The sequence below is a fragment of the Pristiophorus japonicus genome, chromosome 4 (assembly GCF_044704955.1).
Source record: "Pristiophorus japonicus isolate sPriJap1 chromosome 4, sPriJap1.hap1, whole genome shotgun sequence".
Lineage (NCBI taxonomy): Eukaryota > Metazoa > Chordata > Chondrichthyes > Pristiophoridae > Pristiophorus > Pristiophorus japonicus.
In genome coordinates, this window is record NC_091980.1 from 246933852 (window position 1) to 246954678 (window position 20827).

General features: G+C 43.6%; 1 protein-coding gene across 3 annotated transcripts in view; it reads right to left on the bottom strand.

Annotated features, from left to right (window-relative positions):
• Positions 1–6564: 6564 nt before the first annotated feature.
• The window catches only part of inf2 (inverted formin 2), a 101129-nt gene continuing 86866 nt past the window's right edge, over positions 6565–20827 (bottom strand). Inside the window, exons 19-23 of one of the 3 annotated variants that reach the window (XM_070877514.1) lie at positions 14520–14622; positions 13973–14149; positions 11715–12425; positions 9346–9402; positions 6565–6773 (exon numbers count right to left, since the gene is read on the bottom strand). In XM_070877514.1, coding sequence (XP_070733615.1) covers positions 9347–9402; positions 11715–12425; positions 13973–14149; positions 14520–14622 — 1047 coding nt within the window. In that variant the 3' untranslated portion in view covers positions 6565–6773; position 9346. Of the gene's footprint in view, positions 6777–9345; positions 9403–11714; positions 12426–13121; positions 13260–13972; positions 14150–14519; positions 14623–20827 lie in introns of those variants that run through there. The other 2 variants (XM_070877513.1, XR_011592949.1) reach the window with 2 other exon arrangements.

The window sequence follows — 20827 nt, forward strand, 5'->3', positions numbered from 1 at the left end:
CACAAGGGTAAACCGTGCGTCTCGCTCCCGTGAGATACCTGCACATCCGCTCTGCCGAGAACAGGTATCAGTTCCTTGGTGTAAGTACGCAGCTTTGCCGTGACCGGGACCAGCTTGGTTCGTGCAGCTGGGTTACCCCACAGTTTCTCGAAAGTTCTCAGACTCATCAACGACAGACCCGATCCTGTATCCACTGCCATGCTCACTGGGACTCCGTCAATTTTTACTTCCATTGTCACTGGGGGCGAATCATCGGTGCACATATACAGTCCCAACACCTCATCTTCTTCTGCCTGCTCCTCGCTGAACAGTGGATCATCCCCCATCTCCTCAGCCGGTGAGTCCGATTTCTTTTACACATACGCTGAAGGTGGCCTTTCAGGTGGCAGGTATTGCACGTGTACTCCACAAACCTGCACCGGTGAGCCCCATGGCTTCCTCCGCAGCACCAGCACGGTGCTGCTTGATTGGCCCCCCTCAGCGGACTCCGAGTTCCAGGACCCCGAGGTCCATGCTCTCTGCCCCGGGCAGAACCACGTTCTACAGTTATGTCTGTGGTGAGCGCTATCCTGTGGACAGTGCCTGCCAGGTTCAAGACTGTGTGGATCATTTGTTTGGTGCTGCAAGTCGAGGTCATATGTGCCCGGCTGATGGTGATGGCCTTTGTGAGGGTGACTGTGGGTTCCGTGACTAGCAGCTTGTGGAGGAGGCCCTCATGGCCAATCCCCATGACGAAAACATCCCGCAATGCCTCGTCAAGGTGTGCGCCAAAATCACATGAGTCTCCTGAGGTCCGCGGCATATTTGGTGACATCCTGGCCCTCGGGTCTGCAGTGATGGTAAAATTTGTATCTGGCCGTGAGGATGCTCTCCTTCGGTTTCAACTGGTCATGAATGAGTGTGACCAGCTCCTCATATGACTTGTCCCTGGCGCTCGCGGGTGCCAGCAAATCCCTGACGAGACAGTAAACCTCATTGCCACAACTGGAAAGCAATATCGCGTTACGCTTATCTCTCAGTGCGTCCGTGCTCCCAGTCAGGTCGTTTGCTGTGAAGTAGTACTCGAGCCTTTCCATAAAGGCCTCCCAATCATTGCCCACGGTAAAATCCTTTAGCAAGCCCAGAGTAGCCATGGTTGCGTAGAGTTCGTCCGCTTCCTCGTCGCCAGTGTGGTGTATGTAGCACACAAATCACTGACTCCACACGGTCTGGTGTAAGTCTAACTGCTGTGACCTTCGTCCTTTATTGAACAGCTCCATAGTGGCCTCCAGGTGTGGTGGGCAGCCTTTTATACTGCCTCGTGCAGGTATTTTCAGGTCTCCCACCACAGCGCCCTCTGTGGTGCACTATTGTACATATATCATACATTTAATGTACCAGAGCAATACACGACACCCTCGATAAAGAAGTCCCTTAGCATCTCCCCCCTGCAGGCGTCTGTGAACTTACAGAGGCTGGCCAAATGCCGGAGGTCCGCTACGAAGTCCGGTATGCTCTGTCCTTCCTGACGTCGGTGGGTGTAGAATCTGTGTCAGGCCATATGTATGCTACTCGCCGGTTTGAGGCGCTCCGCAATCAATTTGCCACGTTCTTCAAAGGTTTTGTCTGCCGGCTTTTCGGGTGCTCGTAAGTCCTTCATGAGTGCGTAAGTCTTTGGTCCGCAGCTGGACAAAAGATGAGCCCTTCGCTTGTTGGCCGCTGCATCCCTCAGCCATTCTTTCGTAACGAAACTTTGCTGAAGCCTCTCGACAAAATCGTCCCAGTCTTCCCCAACACAGTACCGTTCCTCCGTGCTACCGGTGGCCATTCTCGTGGGTCGTGAATTCCTGTTTCTTGTCGCCAATGTAAAGTCCTTACTCTACAGCATGAAACCACACGAGGCACATTCTGGGGACAAGGTCACTCTGTGACCTTAACTCTTTATTCACCGGACTCCAAGTGATGACCCTGCATAGGACCTCCCTTTTTATACCTGTGTGATCAGATAAGGAGTGTCTCCCACAAGTTCACCCCTTGTGGTCAAGGTGTGTATCTAGGTTGAGTGTATACAGTAATACAGTGGTGTTACATTGTGGTTACATACATGACACAAACCCTAAACCACTATGCAGGGACTGGGCCGTGCTCAAACCACGGAATGACGAACCAGAAATCATGGAAGTGCTTGGCAACGCTAGTTCAAGATTCTCCCCTTCATACCTCTCCATGGCCACCCCCTCCCCCCAACAAAGTTGGTCTGGCTCGCCCGCGTCTGAATCATCTTCTGTATCTTCAGGATTGGCATCAGGTTCTGAAAAATATAGCAAGAACAGTCAAATAGTTAGCAGCAGAGGAGGGGGCAGGATGGGTGGCATGAGTAGGCTCACACATAGCAGGCCAGGCAGCAGGTTGATTTGAAGGGCCACGAGTAATTTTCAGTATGTACCCTCTCCTCCGCATGTGGGCCCAGCTTGTGCAGTACTGATTGCTTTTCTCCAGCTAGGACCCATCAAAGCAGCGACCCTCTGTTCCAAGGGTGTCAGTGGGTGCAGATTTGGCGGGCCTCCTCCTGTTTGCGTTCTTTCCCTTTTGTTGTGGGCCAATTTCTTCTGCAAAGATTAAAACATAACTTGTTAGAGTGTCTTTCTGCTGGGTGGGACATATACAGATGGTCACATTTACAGATGCAATTCCATTGACAAATGAAAATATTATTTACACTAACTGCTTGACCAAGGTCCTGCCATTTCTTTTTACACTGCCTTCCATTTCTCGTGGTATTCACCACTGCGCAGTAATCTTCTGCAACTTTGTTCCAGCGTTTATTAATTTATTTGGGTGACACGTTGTGCGATCTCTGTTGCTCGTATCCAGCTCCTGCCATCTTTCCTCGATTACATTAACTAGTACCTCCACTTCGTGATGCGTGAAATTCTTTGTTATTGGCGCACGGTGTTGCATTGCTCTATTGAATTGACACTCAGTGATTTTTCAAAACACAAAGTCCTTATTTTGCTTGCAGCAATGAATGATTCTCACCTATGCAGCACTCCTTGTGGAAGTTTAGCAGCTGATTTCTTGTACAGTACTCCAAACAGCATTCATATAGCTTTCAAAACATCAATCAGGCATCCAAAACTAAGTGAGAGGTTCGCCCTTTAAAAATGGCCGATTGCCAATGTTAATGCCCCACTGAGCATGTGCGAACGCTGCAACGCGCATGTGTGTGCTGCCAGCACTCCGATTAGGCCCCGCCCCCCCCCGCCGGCTCTGCACGGCCAGCACGGACCTAGCTTCCCCCCTCCCCTGCACCACCCCACCTCGACAGACGGCCCGAGAATCGGTCATAATTGCAAGTCATTTTTTCGGCGCTGCTTTTGCTCGGAGGTGCGCCGTTTTATCTCTGTGGGGACATTTGGGCCCCTTATAACCATTAAAACATTTTACAAAGCAGAAAAGAAATTGGCTTTTGAAAACTGTGGCCCTAAATTTCCACAGAGGTTTTCCTGATCTCCTGTCATAATTTTGGTGGGAGATTGCTGGAGCCCCAAAGAAACACATAAGCGGCTGTTATGGTCGGAGAATGGGATAACCTTGGGGAAATTCAGGGCCAATATACATAAATGAGTATGATTAGGCACTGTGAACTTGACTGGTGTTTGACATACACGTCATATTATCAAAATTATGTTCCATCATTACCCACACCTGCATGAGTGTTACATTTTATGATTTAGCATTCCCAGCACAGATCTTTTCACGCTGATAATATGTATCAAGAATTCGGGAGCAAAGGTTTGTGCAATAAATTCACAGCCCACACGGTTTTTCAACTATTGATTTTTATCTTAATAGATGGAAAGGTGTGCAGGCTGTGAGTTAGATGGACTGACCTCTAAGCCCAAATTCATGATATTCATTTCCAATGGGTTGAGCTCTGCATTGTGAGTGCTAAATCATCAAATTTGCCCCCTAAGTTAAGTTAATGTTCTATGAATTGTAAGTAAGACACAGCTGTATAAAGAATATCATTGTTAATTAATATTTGACTCTTTGATCCTAATGTTTGTATTCTATAAATATATTTTCATTTTCAAAATTGGATGTCTCAGACCATTTTTAAAGCTCGCTTTTAAGAATAAACAAGCATTTGGCAAGTAATCACATAAAATAAATCTTCCCGGTGGAAAACAATTTTGAAGCTATCAATTAAAATTTTACAGCAGAATCATGCTCTGTAATTACTCAATTGATCTTTCAGAGACTATAAAATTTAGTTTGAATAATTTTCAATTTTTAGAATTAATTAAAGATTTCCAAAGTTCACATGCTTGAATAGTACAATTTACTTATGCTAGAAGTTATCCCCTTCATTCGTTAATGTTTGTAACAGAATAACAGACCCAACATATTTCCTACCTTTTATTATAGGTGCAGAATCTGCTTTATTATAAAGATGAGATATACTTTTAACAGGAAAGCAGAATCCTTACTTGTGCCTTATATATACACACAATATAGAAATGTGGTATAAATGTAAAGAGTTTTATAATACTTTATAAACATTTAACAAAAAGTTTCTTTGTCATTCCTATGTGACCATAATAAACAATGAATAAAGTAAAATTGATCTGAAATATTCGAATCCGCAGCCAGCTGCCATTTTACAGGCTACCTACAAAACCATGTGGTGAACATGCCAACTACATGTCTGCCTTTTTACTGATCTGAAGCTATGCAAGACCAGCTATTTGAGGCATGCAGGAGAAACAAGCAAAAGTACATTGTTAAAATATATAGGGCCCGAAATTGAAGAAGTATCGCCACCGCCCGTTTCTCGGCAATACAAGGTATTTTACTGCCCACATACCGCTAAGATCGAGGACCGCTAAATTGGTGACTTTTTTTTCGGGCGGTAGTGGGAGCGATATGTAGCGGACGGTGGCGGGCATTGTAGTCGATCGAGATCGACTTTTTTCTCGATCACGAAAAGAACAGACTTCTGCGCATACAGGTTTTTATTTTCTGAGGTCTTTTTTCCCCACGATTTTTTATAACTAACGGTCTCTATTCTGAGGACTGCCAACGATTAGATTCAGCCCACTTGTGAAATTTATGCCAGTTTTCCATGTTCAACATTGGGGTGAAGAACAAGAGCCCAACAGTCAGCAAAATGACTGCAGCAACAGCGCAAAAATAACTTGGAGAAAATGATCAGTGTGGAATCATTTTGTAAATTCAACATAGAGACAGGGAGAGTGGGGAGGGAGTTGTTTAATCATCGATTTGAGTGAAAAGGCCTTGAATGATAAACTTTAAACTGGATAAAGAAAACAAAACAGAAAAAGAAATTCCAGTTTCTGAGGATACTAGATACTAATCTTAAGCAGCTTTTCATCAAATGCTCCAGATTCCAAAATGGCATCCATACCATTCGCTTAAGATCGGGTAAGATCAGGTAAGACCTGCTTTTTCAGGGCCGTATTTAGGGCCGGTGGTAAATGGATCTTAATAATGAAATTACTATTTTGGACGGTATTTGGGCCTTAAACGACGGGCGGGCAGTATTGAATACTGCCGGCTGTAAATGACTGATGAATTTTCCACCCACAGTACGGTGGGCAGTAAATGATTTTTTTTGATTAAATTCGCATTTCTGGATGGTAAATGGGCAGTAATATGATGAATTTCGGGCCCTATAAAGTTTATGCCTGGAGGATAACAGAACTATTGTCTGAATATTAAATCTTTTAAATTGATAATTCATTGTAATGATTTAACACACAAAAGTTCAAAATGAGATTCAGAATGAACAATAACTAAATAAAGATTGTATAGCCGATATTAGATTATTATTCTTTCTTTCAAAAGACTCTCATAAATTGTTCGCATCTACAACTTATCTGACCCAGTATAACTGGACACTTGACAGTTAATTACTCTTTTTGTAATCCTTACCATGCTAAATAATAACTCCAGAATATTAATACAACTGGTATTATGACTTATTATCTAGGGGCTGAAACCATAGGAAAATACTTTGTGTCATATTTTATGTTCCAGTTTGCATCGAGCCTATGAAAAATATTTTTACATTCTCTTTTATGGTACATTCACTTTACAAGCTTCGTGGTGTGGAGCAGTTTCAGCTTCACGCCAACCTGAAACATGTGAACTGTTAATTGTGTATTAAGGCTTGAATTGACTCCAAAATGAAACTGAATGGGACTACCTTCCAGGGAGCCTTGCTCCTCTTAGCTCCAGTGTCAGATTGGGCCCTGATACCAGACCAGGTTGCATTTACACTACAAATGCAATGTTGGTGCAAGTGGAAGAGATGCTGTCACCTGCCACTGTCAAACACAGTAATTCAAGTACCACAATCGAGTATTGTAATTTGAATATATAGCATTTTGCTTCTTGATAGTAACAATTTCACTGATTTTGAAATATTAGCACAACTCAATTGACATATCTTTTTCTTAACTATTTCCCACACAGACATTTCAAATGTTTCCATTCTTTCCAAGAAATGTTTTTTGTCTACTTTAGATGAACAAAAAATATAAAGTTAACCAACGTACTTTGAAATATGAGGTATATTCAATAATTTTGCATATTTTCATTTCTCAAAAGCTTTGGCTATATTTTGAAAACATCTACAATAGTCCAGCTAAACAGTTTCATTATTTTTGTTTTAGAAAAGACATTCTTGAATTAGTGCCACACGTTGATTAGTTTATGTTGCCTCCTTTCATATTCTTCCATTTATATTCCTTTCATATTCTTCCATTCTTCTGAAACAAATATCAGACAAAAACAAAAATTATATTTTTTGGACAATATGAAGCAACTCGTGATTCTTAGATATTTTTCCTGGTTTGAGTCCTAGAAGTGAAAGGTTTAATATCTTGCCTCTTTTCTCCCATACGTGCTCTCCTTAAGGCTTTGATTCCCTCATTGGGGTATGGTTTCACAGGCGTCAGGTGTCATTCAACACCTCACCCGGTTGACCATTATTCATGTGTGAGTCTTAACAGTAAGTAGTAAGAGGTTACCAGTGGAGGATATTCCTGCTATAGTTTGGATTTATAAAAGGATAGAAATACCTGAAATATATAATGTTTAAAGTGACTACTGGTTTCTTTAATTTTAGGTCAATAATTGCAGAATATTATGCAACCTACTACTTTCTGGGCAAACATGAATAGTTTATGCGTTATTTTCTCTTCTAAATAGTGGTTTGTGCTTGGGTATAGTTTTATCGTCCTCTGCTACTTCATTCAAGCAACCATTCTTCAAGTACGGGCAAGACAGTGAATTCACCAGTCATCGTCAGTGTCCACACAGGCACATTTCCCAGTAAGAGGCACTGGATAGTGATTAGAAGAGGTATCCTGTCAGAATTTCACATTACTTTAGCTGGGGGTGTGAAGGCCAATTGTACTGCCCAACATTGCTTCAGCTGGATCAGCTAACTCAGCATAGACCAGGTACAGAAGCTGGACTTTCAGGGCCCAAAATTGCCTAGGAGTTGCTCTGACTTTTTTTGGAGCAACTTGATTTTTCTGAGTATCTTAAAAATCCCAATTTTGCACATTCAATTTGCACCAATGTAAGTGAGTTAGTTAGGATTTTTTTTTAGTTTAGTTTAGTTTTTTTTCCAAAAGGGGGCGTTAGCAGTCACCTACGCCAGTTTTGACCATTTAAGCCACTTTGGACAGCTAATAGTTGCTCCAAATTAAACTTAGGCCAACGTATGTGGCCACTTGTGGTCACACAGAAAACCCTAGCGGAGAGTTAAGAAATCAGCACAGGGAGCCAGAGATAGGGGCGGGAAGGGAAGCGGAGAGGACTTTACAAAGCACTAAACAATGCACAACATTCAAGAAGCATATAAACCATCAAGAAGAAATAAAAAATAAAACTTAAGTTCTACCTTCCTAATTCGGGCCTGGGAAGTCAGCGGGCCGGCCGGTGCGGGAGGCCACTCGGCTGGGGATAGATGCGGGAGATGGGGAGAGCTGACATCAAAGCAGAAAATGACTTCTAAGATAAACTGCCAAACTGCCAAAGGAGACATGGAACCTCTACTTCTACTCTCTCTCTGACGCTCTCTCTGACTATTCCAGCGATCTGACTCTCTCTTTCTGACTATTCCAGCAGCCAGCCCGGCGACGCGTGTCATGAGGCCACTTGGCCGGGAATAGGGGTGGGACGCATCGGGTCCCACGCTGCAGCACGGCTGGGGACAGGAGCTACTGCGCATGTACTAAACCTCCAGTGCGCATGCGTTGAGCTGGCAGCACTGTTTTTCGCGCAGGGCCCTAGCTTCGTCCCCTAATCGACAAACCACGCCTCGCCAAACCATGGGAGAGGCCACAGAGCGGCCAGAATCCAGGGAATCTTTTCGGCGCCATTTTCACCCTAGGAAGTCAGCACATCTCCGGTGAGTGCGCCGAAAAAACGGGTGGGCCAAATTTGGGCCCTCAGAGTGTGAATGAGAAGGCTGCATGCTGACAGAGTAGTACTGGGGATAGTTTAATTGGACTCGATGCCCATTGCCTGCAGGGGGATGGGAAATCAGTCAAGGTTTCTACTCCTGTTCACTAGCCAATAATCAAACCTGCTGGTCGGTAACTCTATACCAGGCTATGCAGTACCTAACCACTGAGCCCACAAGAGAGCCATAGAAATTTATGGCACAGAGGAGGCCATTCAGCCCATCGTGACTGTGCCAGCTAGCCAGTGACTAGTGTGTTGGTCGCTGCACTGAAAAAGGGCTGAGTGTAGACTAAAGAATGCTTTTGTAGTCACAGGTCAAATTAATTAACATATTGTGGTCCCCTGCTATGGTGTAAATTCAAAAGTAAAATATGAATGTGCACAGAAAAGGTCCTTGTGATGAGAAGTCCCACAAAATAAATAGATTACACAATGCCATGTAGGTTTTTAAAAATGTTGTTAGCAATAAAAGATTTGGGTCGTGAAATTGGACTTGGACGGGGACACAAAACAAGACAGAATCACTTTTGCCACCTAATAAATGGCACACCTGATATTCAATTCTGCTAAATTCTATAGAATGGAATATCGTCGGAGTGTCTAACAGATGACAGATGCGATTCCGTCTGTTTTACATCTATGCCCAAGTCCAAAGATTTTTTGAAACAGAGCAGGAACTAATATAGTGGCCAGTCTTTTATCAGTAATGGAATGGTTCAGTAATAGTGTTCACTGACAGCATAGTCACATTTACATGCAACAAAGTAGTATTTTTTCATGTGAGGAAGTGGCCAAGTAGAAAATGATCAAATATGCTGGGGTTTAAAAAAAAAAGAGTATGCATGTCCGACTCATACATACCTCAGTGCAATAAACAGTGTTTTTTTGATTTATTGCTTCTATTTTCAAGGTGGTCATCTGTTTTGAAATGAAAAGTAACCATCAAACAACTGAGTATTTTCAACAAAGCACAATTCAGGATAAAAACATCAAGATTTTTATTAAAAATATAAGCACAAAAAATGTAGATTTGTTTTTTTTTTTAAATGGCTTGGGCAAGACTAGTCTCCTTCCATAAAAATTATACAGCAGACACGGATTCTCCAAGGGAGAGAGAGAGCGAGAGATGCACATGAAAGACATCCAGAAAATAAACACCCACCCTGGAACCTCACCTGCACCCATTCTTGTGCATCCCAATGACATTAAGAGAGCACTGGAAGCAGTTTGTCTCATTGCTTCACTGGCTGGTGGGAGGGGAGGAATGAGGAGGAGACAATACTCCTAGCAAAATAACTCAAGGTTCTTTGAAGCAATTAAACGCGCTTAAATTAAAGTTGTGCTGTTATGTCAAATTGCATGGTTCTGAGCTTTTCAGCACAAGAGGATTATGATTTTACTGAAAAGTAGCAAATCTCTGGAGATCAACGATTGATAACAGTTTACCTTATTCACAAAATAAACAGATGAAGGAGGATAAAGTCGCCTTCCCTCCCATTCCCAGTTTATTGAATTGGATGGGGAATTGATTTTAATAGTTTTCACTTCCACTACCATACAGAAATGACCATTCCAAATGTTGATAATTTGTTGCATGAATAAGTTCTTTCTGACAATACTAAATTTCCCGTTTACCAGTTTTAGTTTATAGCACCTCCTTCTATTGTCTTAGCTTACCCTCAAGTAGTGTTCTAAGCTCTGGTTTTACCTTATCTGTATTATTTACTATTTTATAAATCTCCATAAGGTTCTATCTCAGTCATCTCTTTGAGGCTCTGCCTCAGAGTTTCCTCATAACCCAAAACTCTAATGCTAGACATTAACCCTCCCCCTGCCAACTCTCTGCATTCATTCCAAAGCTTGGATGTTTCCTCTGTGGCTTGGCAAGCAAACTGGACACAATACAGTGTAATGGAGACCTCTACAGTTTCAGCGAAACGTCCTCGGATTTGTATTTAATTGATTTAGCAATATAGTACAGCATTTCATTCTTTGGATTAGTGCTGCTCCACATTGATTTGACATGTCAAGCCTACAGTCACCACCAGATCAAGTTCACCCTCACTTTTAGTTAATGTCACTTTGGCTCAGCGGTAGCACTCGTGCCTCTGAGTCAGCAGCTTGGGGATCAAGGGCCACTCCAGACGTCAACACTTAAGCTAGACTGACATTTAAGTGTAGTACTGAGGGAGTGGTGCATTGTTGGAGGTGCCATCTTTCCAAAGAAATATTAAACAGGGCCTCAGCTGCCTGTTCAAATAGACATAAAAAATCCTGTGCCATTATTTAAAGAGCAGCTGCTAAGAGTTGGTTTGATGTCCTGGCCAGTGTTCAACCAATACCACCAAAAAAAACAGGTGAACTAGTTAGTTATCTTATTTGCTATCTGTGGGATCGCACTATGTGCAGATCGGCTGCTGCATTTTTCCACAAACCAACATGGACTACACTTCAAAAGTAATTAATTGGCTTCAAAATGCTTTATATCCTGAGGATGTAACAGATGCTCTATAAGTGCAAGTTTATTTTGTGCTCTTACAGCATCAATGGTGTATGTATCACATCTATTTTATATTCCATTTGAACATGCAGCACACATCCCATTCCTTTCTGTTAAATTTTCTCTACCACTTCTCCACCCGTTTATAGATTGATCTAACTTTTTTGGATCCCTAACTGTCCTTAAATTGGATTAAAACTTGATTCACTACTGAGCTAGTTACACTCCAGTGGGCCAGCAGCTGTTAGTTAATAGTGTGTGCTGAAACACAGTACAATTCACAAAAGTGTGGAACAAGGATTATTTCTTGCAGCAGACTACAGGGCTTTCACTGCCACTAGGGATCTTTATTCCCTAAAAGATAGGTAAGGAATTTAGGTGTAGTACCCCTCACAATCTTCCGTCCTTTAATGGGCGGAAAGTCATGGGGTGCATGAATCTGTGATATGTGCTATCAATCGGTGAGGCTCCCCATGGGTAACAATTTAACAAAATTGGCCACCAACTCTCTGGAACGGCAGGTAATTGTTCAAACTAGGTAATTCTGGCAAGGTTATGTAGTTTGTAAACTGGATTTGTAGTTTCACAAATTGACTGAACTTTAAATATAGATAAGAAAGAATCATTTTAACTGCAGTTTAATTTTTCAGGTTTGAGACATTTTAAAATACAACATTTTCTGGTATGTCTCGGATGGAGTGAGTGCTTGGAAGAATCTGAAAACAATTACCTTTGGTTTTCTTACTTTTCCCACCAATTGAGTTCCTGCCAGATGGTGTTGAAGATGTACGTGCTGTAGATTTAATAGAATGAGCTGTTGAGCTTATGGCAGGTGACGCATGGCCAGAGTGATCGAGCTTTGGTTTAGGATGTGAAACATTTGTTTCAGGAATGGTTTGTTCCAGATTTTGTGATACTGTCATTTCAGTGACCATGTCAGGCACACCAGGTGTAGGGCCAACATGCTTGATATTAACTTTATTTGGGGAGTTTATTTCATTATCAGCTTTAGATAAATTCCCATCTACATTACTGTTAAGAGAGAGATTTTCTTCCTCTCTGTCCACTGTAGTGACATTATCTTCACCATGACTTTGTTTCAAATGTTCATGTTCTTTTGCAAATAGCATTTCAGAGTTAGATTTGGGGCTTTCTTTGCAAGCAGTTTCTTTATTTACTTCTCTTGTGGACAGTTCAGGATGTTTGTCAATCACATCCTTATGTCCTGATGCATTTATTTCAGGGCTAGATATGTGTTCAGCAGACGACTGGTGTGTAGTATTCTGCACTAGTTCTTCTTGAGCAGGCAACTGTTCAGCAGGTGGTTGCTGGGTGACTGCTTTTGGCATGGGAACAGAAATATCATCTGTCATTTTTGATATAGTTGTACATTGAGAATCCATTGCTTTTTCTTTGTCTTCTGCAGCAGGGGCACTTTGGTCTGTAAAAACACATATGAATAAAGTATTATGCATCAATGAAAGTGAAAACTTGCCCCATAGTTGATAGAGGTACTTTAAATAGTTCAAATGTTCAACATCTGCCCACCCCACCCCCATTTAAAATAAAAGCAATTACCACCACAACACTCATCAATGCATGCAAATTTATTTAAGTATGCTGGAGCCTCTCAGAAAGACAGTCCTTGAGGAGCTATGGATAAAGCATTTCCTAAGTTTTATTTCATTAGAAAGAAAGCCATAATCACTACATGGTATGAAACACAATGGTAGATGATGATAGAGGACCTCATATATAGCAGGTTGCTGGAAAGGCAAAATCTGTGCAAAAATTTCATCTAAACATACCAGATAGCTCACATGCATCAAAACTACACAAAACATGTAGAAAAGATCAAATTCAAACTTAAAAGCTAAACTTTAACAAGATTTATTTTTGCTAAATTAAGAATTAAAACTAATAGGAGGGTAATACATCTTACTTGGAAATGAGATTGTGGGCAGGGATGAGCAAATGTTTCACCCAATATGGTAAAATTGGTGATTGCAGGCATGAGTTGTGTCAAGATGTAGGGAAACCAAGCCAAACTGAACTTGTTTAGTGTAAACATATCATAGGGATTCCTGGTGCATATATTTCACACAAGAAACTGAAAATGACACACACACACACACACCTTATATGTATCCGTTTCCTGAGCCATTTTGTCCTGGGTCAGATTAGAGTTTTTGCACCCGGAGTTACTCATTACCCTACTTCTGAGCACCATTTTGAATACTGCATGGTGTTTAAAGTTTTTCAGCTTTAGCCTACTCTGTATTCATTTTTAAAACAAAAACATAAAATAAGCTAGCAATTCCAGTGCAAGCAAAGAAAATCTCACAAAAATAAACTTGCCATTATAACAAATAATCTCAATCATAATTTTTAATCGTGGAATAAGACAAGTACCCAGGCCAATAGTTCATGGCAAATTCTGTCATTTTCACTTTATATCTCAAAGAATGACAAAAAAAACCCCCACCAAATTCCATTGGACACTGCTTCTAAATAAATGAAAAGGCCCATAATTCAACCATTCTTTAAAATAGAAGGTCGTGGAGTAAGGAAAATATATCTAAAGATTTAAGGTCATAATGCATTTTTATACTGCTTTGACAGATTTGTAAAGATAGGCAAATTCAAGCTTCCACAAAGCCTATATTTATTTTTAATTATTATATATGCACACACCTGCCTATTTCAGCGAGCAATTTGAAAGCACGTGCACCTTGCATATTAAGCATCAAGCAGTGTTGAATTAACCTCTAAAAACCTTTATGATGATACAAGGCTGCAATTTTATTCACCTAATGAAAGAAGTAAAAATACCAGGTGTAGGGAAAATGAATTAGGTAAATACTACCTGCAGGTACCAGTAAAATAGAATCTGGTCAGATTCTCTCCTTTTGGGAATATTGCTATTTTCGATAAAAGCAAGTGAAGCTTACAGTTTGAAGCCTGTACATGCAGTCAATGTGCTCTTACCCAGTGATACTTTCCCCCTACATGTTTCAGTAGTAGTTTCAGTAATAGAACATTTTGGAGCAGACAGAGTATTGCACCTGCTCCTGGCAATCTTCTTCAATTGAAAACCTTTTCTTATGTCTGACAGAAGAGCATCAATAATGCATTCCTCCTCTTGCTTTATTTGTGATTTATGAACTATAAAACAAAGCAGTCACAATTTACCAGAGGTTCTCCAATATTAAAAATGATATCACAAATTTCAGATCAGACGTAAGCATCTTTGACTCAAAACAAAACCAGCAATAAACTTGACATGATGGAGCAACACTGCATTAAGACTTATATCAGCCATTCATCATGATGTTAAACTGGATCACCATTTTTATATTGGTATAGTTTATATTAACTGATAAACAATTCCACGATACATCCTCTGTCCTTATGCAAACTTTCATAAAGTAAACACAATCAATACAAGAAAGTAATGCTAAAAGGTGATTTAAAAGTACAATATAAAAAGTTACTCTTTAAATTGAGTAAAATAAAAATCTCCAATGCGACTTACCAACTTGTCCATTCTCTCCTTTTTGTCTTTTAGCTTCTTCTTCTTGAAGTTTTTGCTTCCTCTTCTCTGCTTTTGCAATCTGCTCTTTTCTGAGCTTATTTTCCTTTAACCACAAGGGGGGAAAAAAAGACAATTAATTTTCCAGTGTCAACATGAAAATGATGAAGCCTGACCAAAACAGCCACCCCACAGGCCTGGGATGCATGGAATCCGTGGGAGGGGAGGGGTCGCTCTGGATGCCTGTCTCTCTTCCGCAGTCTGGTCAGTGTCTGGGTAAGTCCTGGAGAGGAACCATGCAGTGTCCGCCAGTATACTTGAAGCATTTCGCAACCAGTGGGCACCGTAGGAGTAAACTGTATGATCAATCATGACAATGAGAGCTCGATATTGGACTCAATTTTCCCCAGTGATTTGTGCCATTTTTTTGGTACACGCCGCTTTTTTTTGGCCTAAATTAAAAAATCCAAGTTTCCCCAAAGATTGTGTGCCAGTGTAATTCAGTTAGTTATGATTTTTATAGGTTAGGTTTTTTTGCGCCTTAGGGGCATAACCTCCTGTCTGCGCCAGTTTTTCACATTTATGCAAGTTTGGCCAACTTACATTTCTCCTAGGACGGTGGATGTGACCACTCCCAAAAAACCATCTGGGCACTTAAGAAAAACCAGCGCATATCAAAAAATCGGCACAGAAAGGTGCCATTGTTTTTAGGCAAAGTTTTGGAGGGAGTCAAGAACACATATATATGCATCAGGAAGCTATTAAGAAAAGTGCCACGCCACCACCGAAAGTTTCCAAACCGGACTCGAGGGTCAGAGCGTCGGCCGGCAGAATCGGTCTCTCGCCAGGACACAGGGGCTTGGGTCTTGGCTTCAAAATAAGCCCGGGGGAGGGGATGGGGTGGTGGAAGCTGAACTGAAGGCATAAGAAGCCTTACATTATGCAGCAAACAGCATCAACTGAAGCCCGAGCGGGTGGGGTGCTTGTGTTTCCCGATCGAAGCAAGCCTATTGCACATGCTCAGACCTGGGTGTGGTCCATACTAGGGCGTTGACCTTGGGGAGAGAGGCAACAAAGAAGCTTGTCCTGCCTGCCGTTTTGAGCCTCTTGCAAAGGTACAATTTAATCTTGTACAGTACAATGTTCTCAACGCCATCCCGCAGCATGCAACCCGCCACCACCTCAGTGAAACTCCAACGCTGCAAGAAGTAGGCAAAGCCATAAAACAGCTCAAGAACAAAAAGGCTACGGGTGCGGATGGAATTCCTGCTGAGGCGCTAAAATATGGCGGAGAGGCGCTGTTGGCGCGGATACATGGCCTCATCTCTCTCATTTGGAGGGAGGAGCGCGTGCCGGGGGATCTCAGAGATGCAGTGATCGTGTCCATTTTTAAAAAGGGGAACAAATCCAACTGTGACATCTACAGGGGAATCTCCCTGCTATTAACCACTGGGAAGGTTGTCGCTAGAGTCCTCCCTCAACCGTCTTCTCCCGGTGGCCGAGGAGCTCCTCCCGGAGTCACAGTGCGGATTTACGGGGAACAACGGACATGATCTTTGCAGCACCACAACTGCAAGAAAAATGCAGGGAACAGCGGCAGCCCTTATACATGGCCTTTTTCGACCTTACAAAGGCCTTTGACACTGTCGACCGTCAGGGCTTATGTAGTGTCCTCCTCCGTTTTAGGTGCCCCCAAAAGTTTGTCAACATCCTTCGCCTGCTCCACGACGGCATGCAGGCCGTGATCCTTACCAGCGGATCCATTCCACGTCCGAACCGGGGTCAAACAGGGCTGCGTCATCGCTCCAACCCTCTTTTCAATCTTCCTCGCTGCCATGCTCCAGCTCACTGTCAACAAGTTCCCCACCAGAGTGGAACTAAACTACAGAACCAGTGGGAAGCTGTTTAACCTATGCTACCTCCAGACCAGGTCCAAGACCACCCAAATCTCTGTCGTTGAACTGCAGTACGCGGACGACGCCTGCGTCTGCCCACATTCGGAGACTGAACTCCAGGATATAGTCAATGTATTCACCGAGGCATATGAAAGCATGGGCCTTACGCTTAACATCCGTAAGACAAAGGTCCTACACCAACCTGTCCTCGCCGCACAGCACTGGCCCCCAGTCATCAAGATTCACGGCACGGTACTCGACAATGTGGACCACTTCCCATACCTCGGGAGCCTCTAGTCAACAAAGGCAGACATTGATGCGAAGATTTAACATCGCCTCCAGTGCGCCAGTGCAGCCTTCGGCCGCCTGAGGAAAAGAGTGTTCGAAGACCAAGCCCTCAAACCTACCACCAAGCTCATGGTCTACAGGGCTGTAGTAATTCCCACCCTCCTATATGGGTCAGAGGCATGGACGACTTATAGAAGACACATCAAGTCACTGGAGATATATCACCAACGATGTCTCCGCAAGATTCTGCAAATCCCTTGGGAGAGCAGACGCACCAACAGTGTCCTTGCCCAGGCTAACATCCCCAGCATTGATCATGCTAGATCAGCTTCATTGGGCAGGCCACTTAGTTCGCATGCCAGACACGAGACTCCCTAAACAACTGCTACATGTGGAGCTCCTTCATGGCAAACGAGCCAAAGGTGGGCAGCAGAAACAGTACAAGGACACGCTCAAAGCCTCCCTGGTGAAGTGCGACATCACCACTGACTCTTTGAATCTCAACGCTGCGAGCATGGAGATCAGGCGCAGGCAGCGGAAGGAACGTGTGGTAAACCAGTGCCACCCCCCCTTCCCCCGAAGAATATCTGTCCCACCTGTGACAGGGTCTGTGGCTCTCGTGTTGGACTGTTCAGCCACCAAAGAATTCACTTTAGGAGTGGAAGCAAGTCTTCCTAGATTTCGAGGGACTGCCTATGATGACAAATCATGCGGGCAATACTGACAATATCTTACCGCGGGCAAGCCTTCTGCATGATGGTGCTGCAGAGGAGACAATTGATTCGACGTCATCGCATGAGGAACCTCAGAACACACAGGATGATGGGCAGGAGGCCTTACCCACATCGAGTATATCGAGACAGGCGTTCGTACCTGCACCCGAGTGATGCAGACTGTGTGAGAAGGCTGTGTTTCCGCAAAGAAATTGTAACCAAGATCTGTGAGTTAGTAAAAGCAGACCTGCAACCGAGAAGCATCAGGAGGACTGCTTTGTCATTTGAAGTGAAGGTTACAGCTACATTTTCATTCTATGCATCTGGATCATTCCAGGCCACGACTGGGGATGTGTATGCCATTTCTCAACATGCAACACATATCTGCATTTGGCAAATGACTGCTACACTATATGCCCGGAGGAATGACAACAAAGTTCCCCATGACCGCCCAGGCAATGTGTGAAAGGGCTGTGGGCTTCTGCAGGATTGCTGACTTCCCAAAGGTACAGGGCTGCATTGATTGTACCCACATCGCTTTACGAGCTTTGGAGGATTCCGAGATGTACAGGAACAGAAAAGGCTTCCACTCCATTAATGTGCAGCTCGTGTGTGATGACATACATCACATCATGTCAATTGATGCAAGTTATCCTGGGAGCACCCATGATGCATTCATCCTATGCGAGCTCGCTATATTTGCCATTTTTCAGCAGCAACCAGAAGGGCAGAGCTGGCTACTGGGAGACAAAGGGTACGGCCTCACCACCTGGCTCATGATGCCCCTATGCGTAACCCAGATGGAAGCTGACTGGGAATACAACATGTTACATATTGCGACGCGCAGAATAGAGAGGATCATTCACATCTTGGAACAGCATTTCCGATGCCTGGACTATTCCGGAGGCAACTTGCAATACTCCCGAGATTTTGTGGTCAGTTCACTGTTGTCTGATGCCTGCTGCATAACTTAGCCATCATGAGACATTAGCAGCTGGTAGTAGAAGACCCACCTGAGGTGAGAGTGGCTGATGATGATGAGGAAGATGCAGATGATGAAAAGGAGAACGAGGGCGAGGAAGCCATGCAACTACCTCAACCTGGAGCACGAGGGCGGATCATCGTGCCCCTTTAACGATTGCTCGAGCCTTGCGTCAGCAGCTCGTCCATGAACGCTTTGCTGCCTGAAGGCTCAGTGGCAACTATTCCAAATGGACCATGTTTACCCTTTGGACCTGTTCCGTAATGTTGTGTTGTGTTGTATTAATAGAACAAATAATGGAAATGATTCAGTTATAATTTAAAATAAATTTTATTCAAAAGTTTAACACTTGTTTGTACTTCAATTTAATAAAAATATTCTGATATCAAACTTTAAAGTTTTCAGCTACGATCACTTAAAAACTTTTAAACTTGTAAATTTACATAACTTACAAAAAACTTTTAAGTTGAGAACAGTTACAACAATAATAACAATAACAGTAAAGAAAGGCTACGCCCATCTCTCCTCCACCTTATTCAAAGACCACCTGCTGCACTTGGTCTTGTTGACTCCACCCCTGCCCGCAGGTGGTGGCACAGCATTTCTGGGGTTGGTACCAAACTTATTCTTTCAAACATCTTGGATAATGCGCACTTCTTGATGGGGGGTGTGGTGGGCGGGGAGGGCAGGAGGCAGCCGTTAATGTGGACCCAGCTTGGGCCTCTTCAGAGGCTAGTCTGGGGATTGGAGTGGGAGTGGCAGTTGATTCCGTTAATGGGTGCGGGGTCTGGGCGTGTTCCCTTATTGCAGCAGCTAACTCCGACATTTCCTCCCTCATGCACCCTGACAGTGTCTCAACTACTTACAACATTCCCTCCCTCATGTTCGCCGACAACGTATCAGCTACCTGCGACATTCCCTCCCTCATGTGCACCGACATTGTATCTGCTGCCTGAGACATTCCCTCCCTCATGTTCCCGGACAGTGTTCCCATTTCTCGTGAGAGAATTGTTACTTCTCCCGACACCTCATCTCCCAATCCACTGATGTCGTCCAGGAATGTTCGCGTAAGGTCACTGCTCTCCGCACTCATTGCCATCATCTGAACCACATCTGTTAGATGGTGCGCCTCAGGAGAGCGCTCCTCACCCTGGGTGTGCCTTGCTGCATCCCACTGGGACCTGCAGCCTCGGATGGTGGGGCCCTGGGTGTGCCTTGCTGCATCCCAAGAAGGTGGGGCCCTGGGCGTGCCTCGCTGCATCCCACTGGGACCCACAGCCTTTGACGGTGGGGTTCATGGTGTGCCTCGCTGCACCCTACTTGAATCCCCAGCCTCGGACTGTGGGAAACCATAGAATGTCCCAGCAACACTTGTACCACTCAGGAAAGGGGCTGGCACATCAATGGGCAGCACCTGCATCTCCTCCAAAGTGAGTACAACAGTGTGGGCTTCAACCATCACCTCTCCCTCACGCTCTTGGTCTGGAAGGTGAGATTGAAAGATGTTCTCCTCTTCAGGCTCATCCGCATCTGAATCATCTTCTGCATCGTCAGGGTTGGCCTCAAGTTCTGCAAACATAACAGAACAGACAACTGGTTAGCAGCAGAGGAAGGGGTAGAGTGGGTGGCATGAGTAGGCTCACACAGCAGGCTGATTTGAAGGACCACATGAATGATAGCACATTGCATCAACCGAAGCATAGCTCAGGGAGACATTCCCATGAACCGAAGCATGGCTAGCCTGCACAGTACTTAACATTTAGGAAAGCCAGAATATGGAATTTGCAGGACATACCCTCTCCCTCAAGTGTGAGCACAGCTTGTGCAGTGGTGGTTGCTTTTTTCCAGACAGGACCCATCAAAGCAGCGACCCTCTCTTCCAAGGGTGTCAGTGGGTGTAGATTTGCCGGGCCTCCTCCTGTTCAAGTTCTTTCCCTTTTGTTGTGTGCCACCTTCCTCTGCAAAGATGAACATATAACTTTTTTTTTAAAGCGGGTGTCTTTCTGCTGGGTGGGAGATATACAGATGGTTACATACACAATTGCAATTCCAGTGAATAAATGAAAAGCTTACTTACCCTAACTTCTTGACCAAGATCTTGCCACTTCTTTTTGCACTGACTTCCAGACCTCGGGGTGGTCACCATTGGTTATAGCGTTTCGTCATTTCTTTTGGTGAAACATTTGTGTGACCTCTGCTGGTGTCCAGCTCGTGCCATCTAGCCTCAATTACAGTAACTAGTGCCCCCACTTCATCCTGCAAGAAATTCTTGGTCCTTGAGCCGCATTGCAGCTCTGATTTTTCCACTGAGAATTAAAGTTCTCACACACAACTGGCTCTTTAAAAATGGCCGAATGCAGACCAGGAGCTATGCTGGGCATGAGCGCCCATAGCAATCACATCAAAAACATCCTTTTTTTTTTGAACATGCGC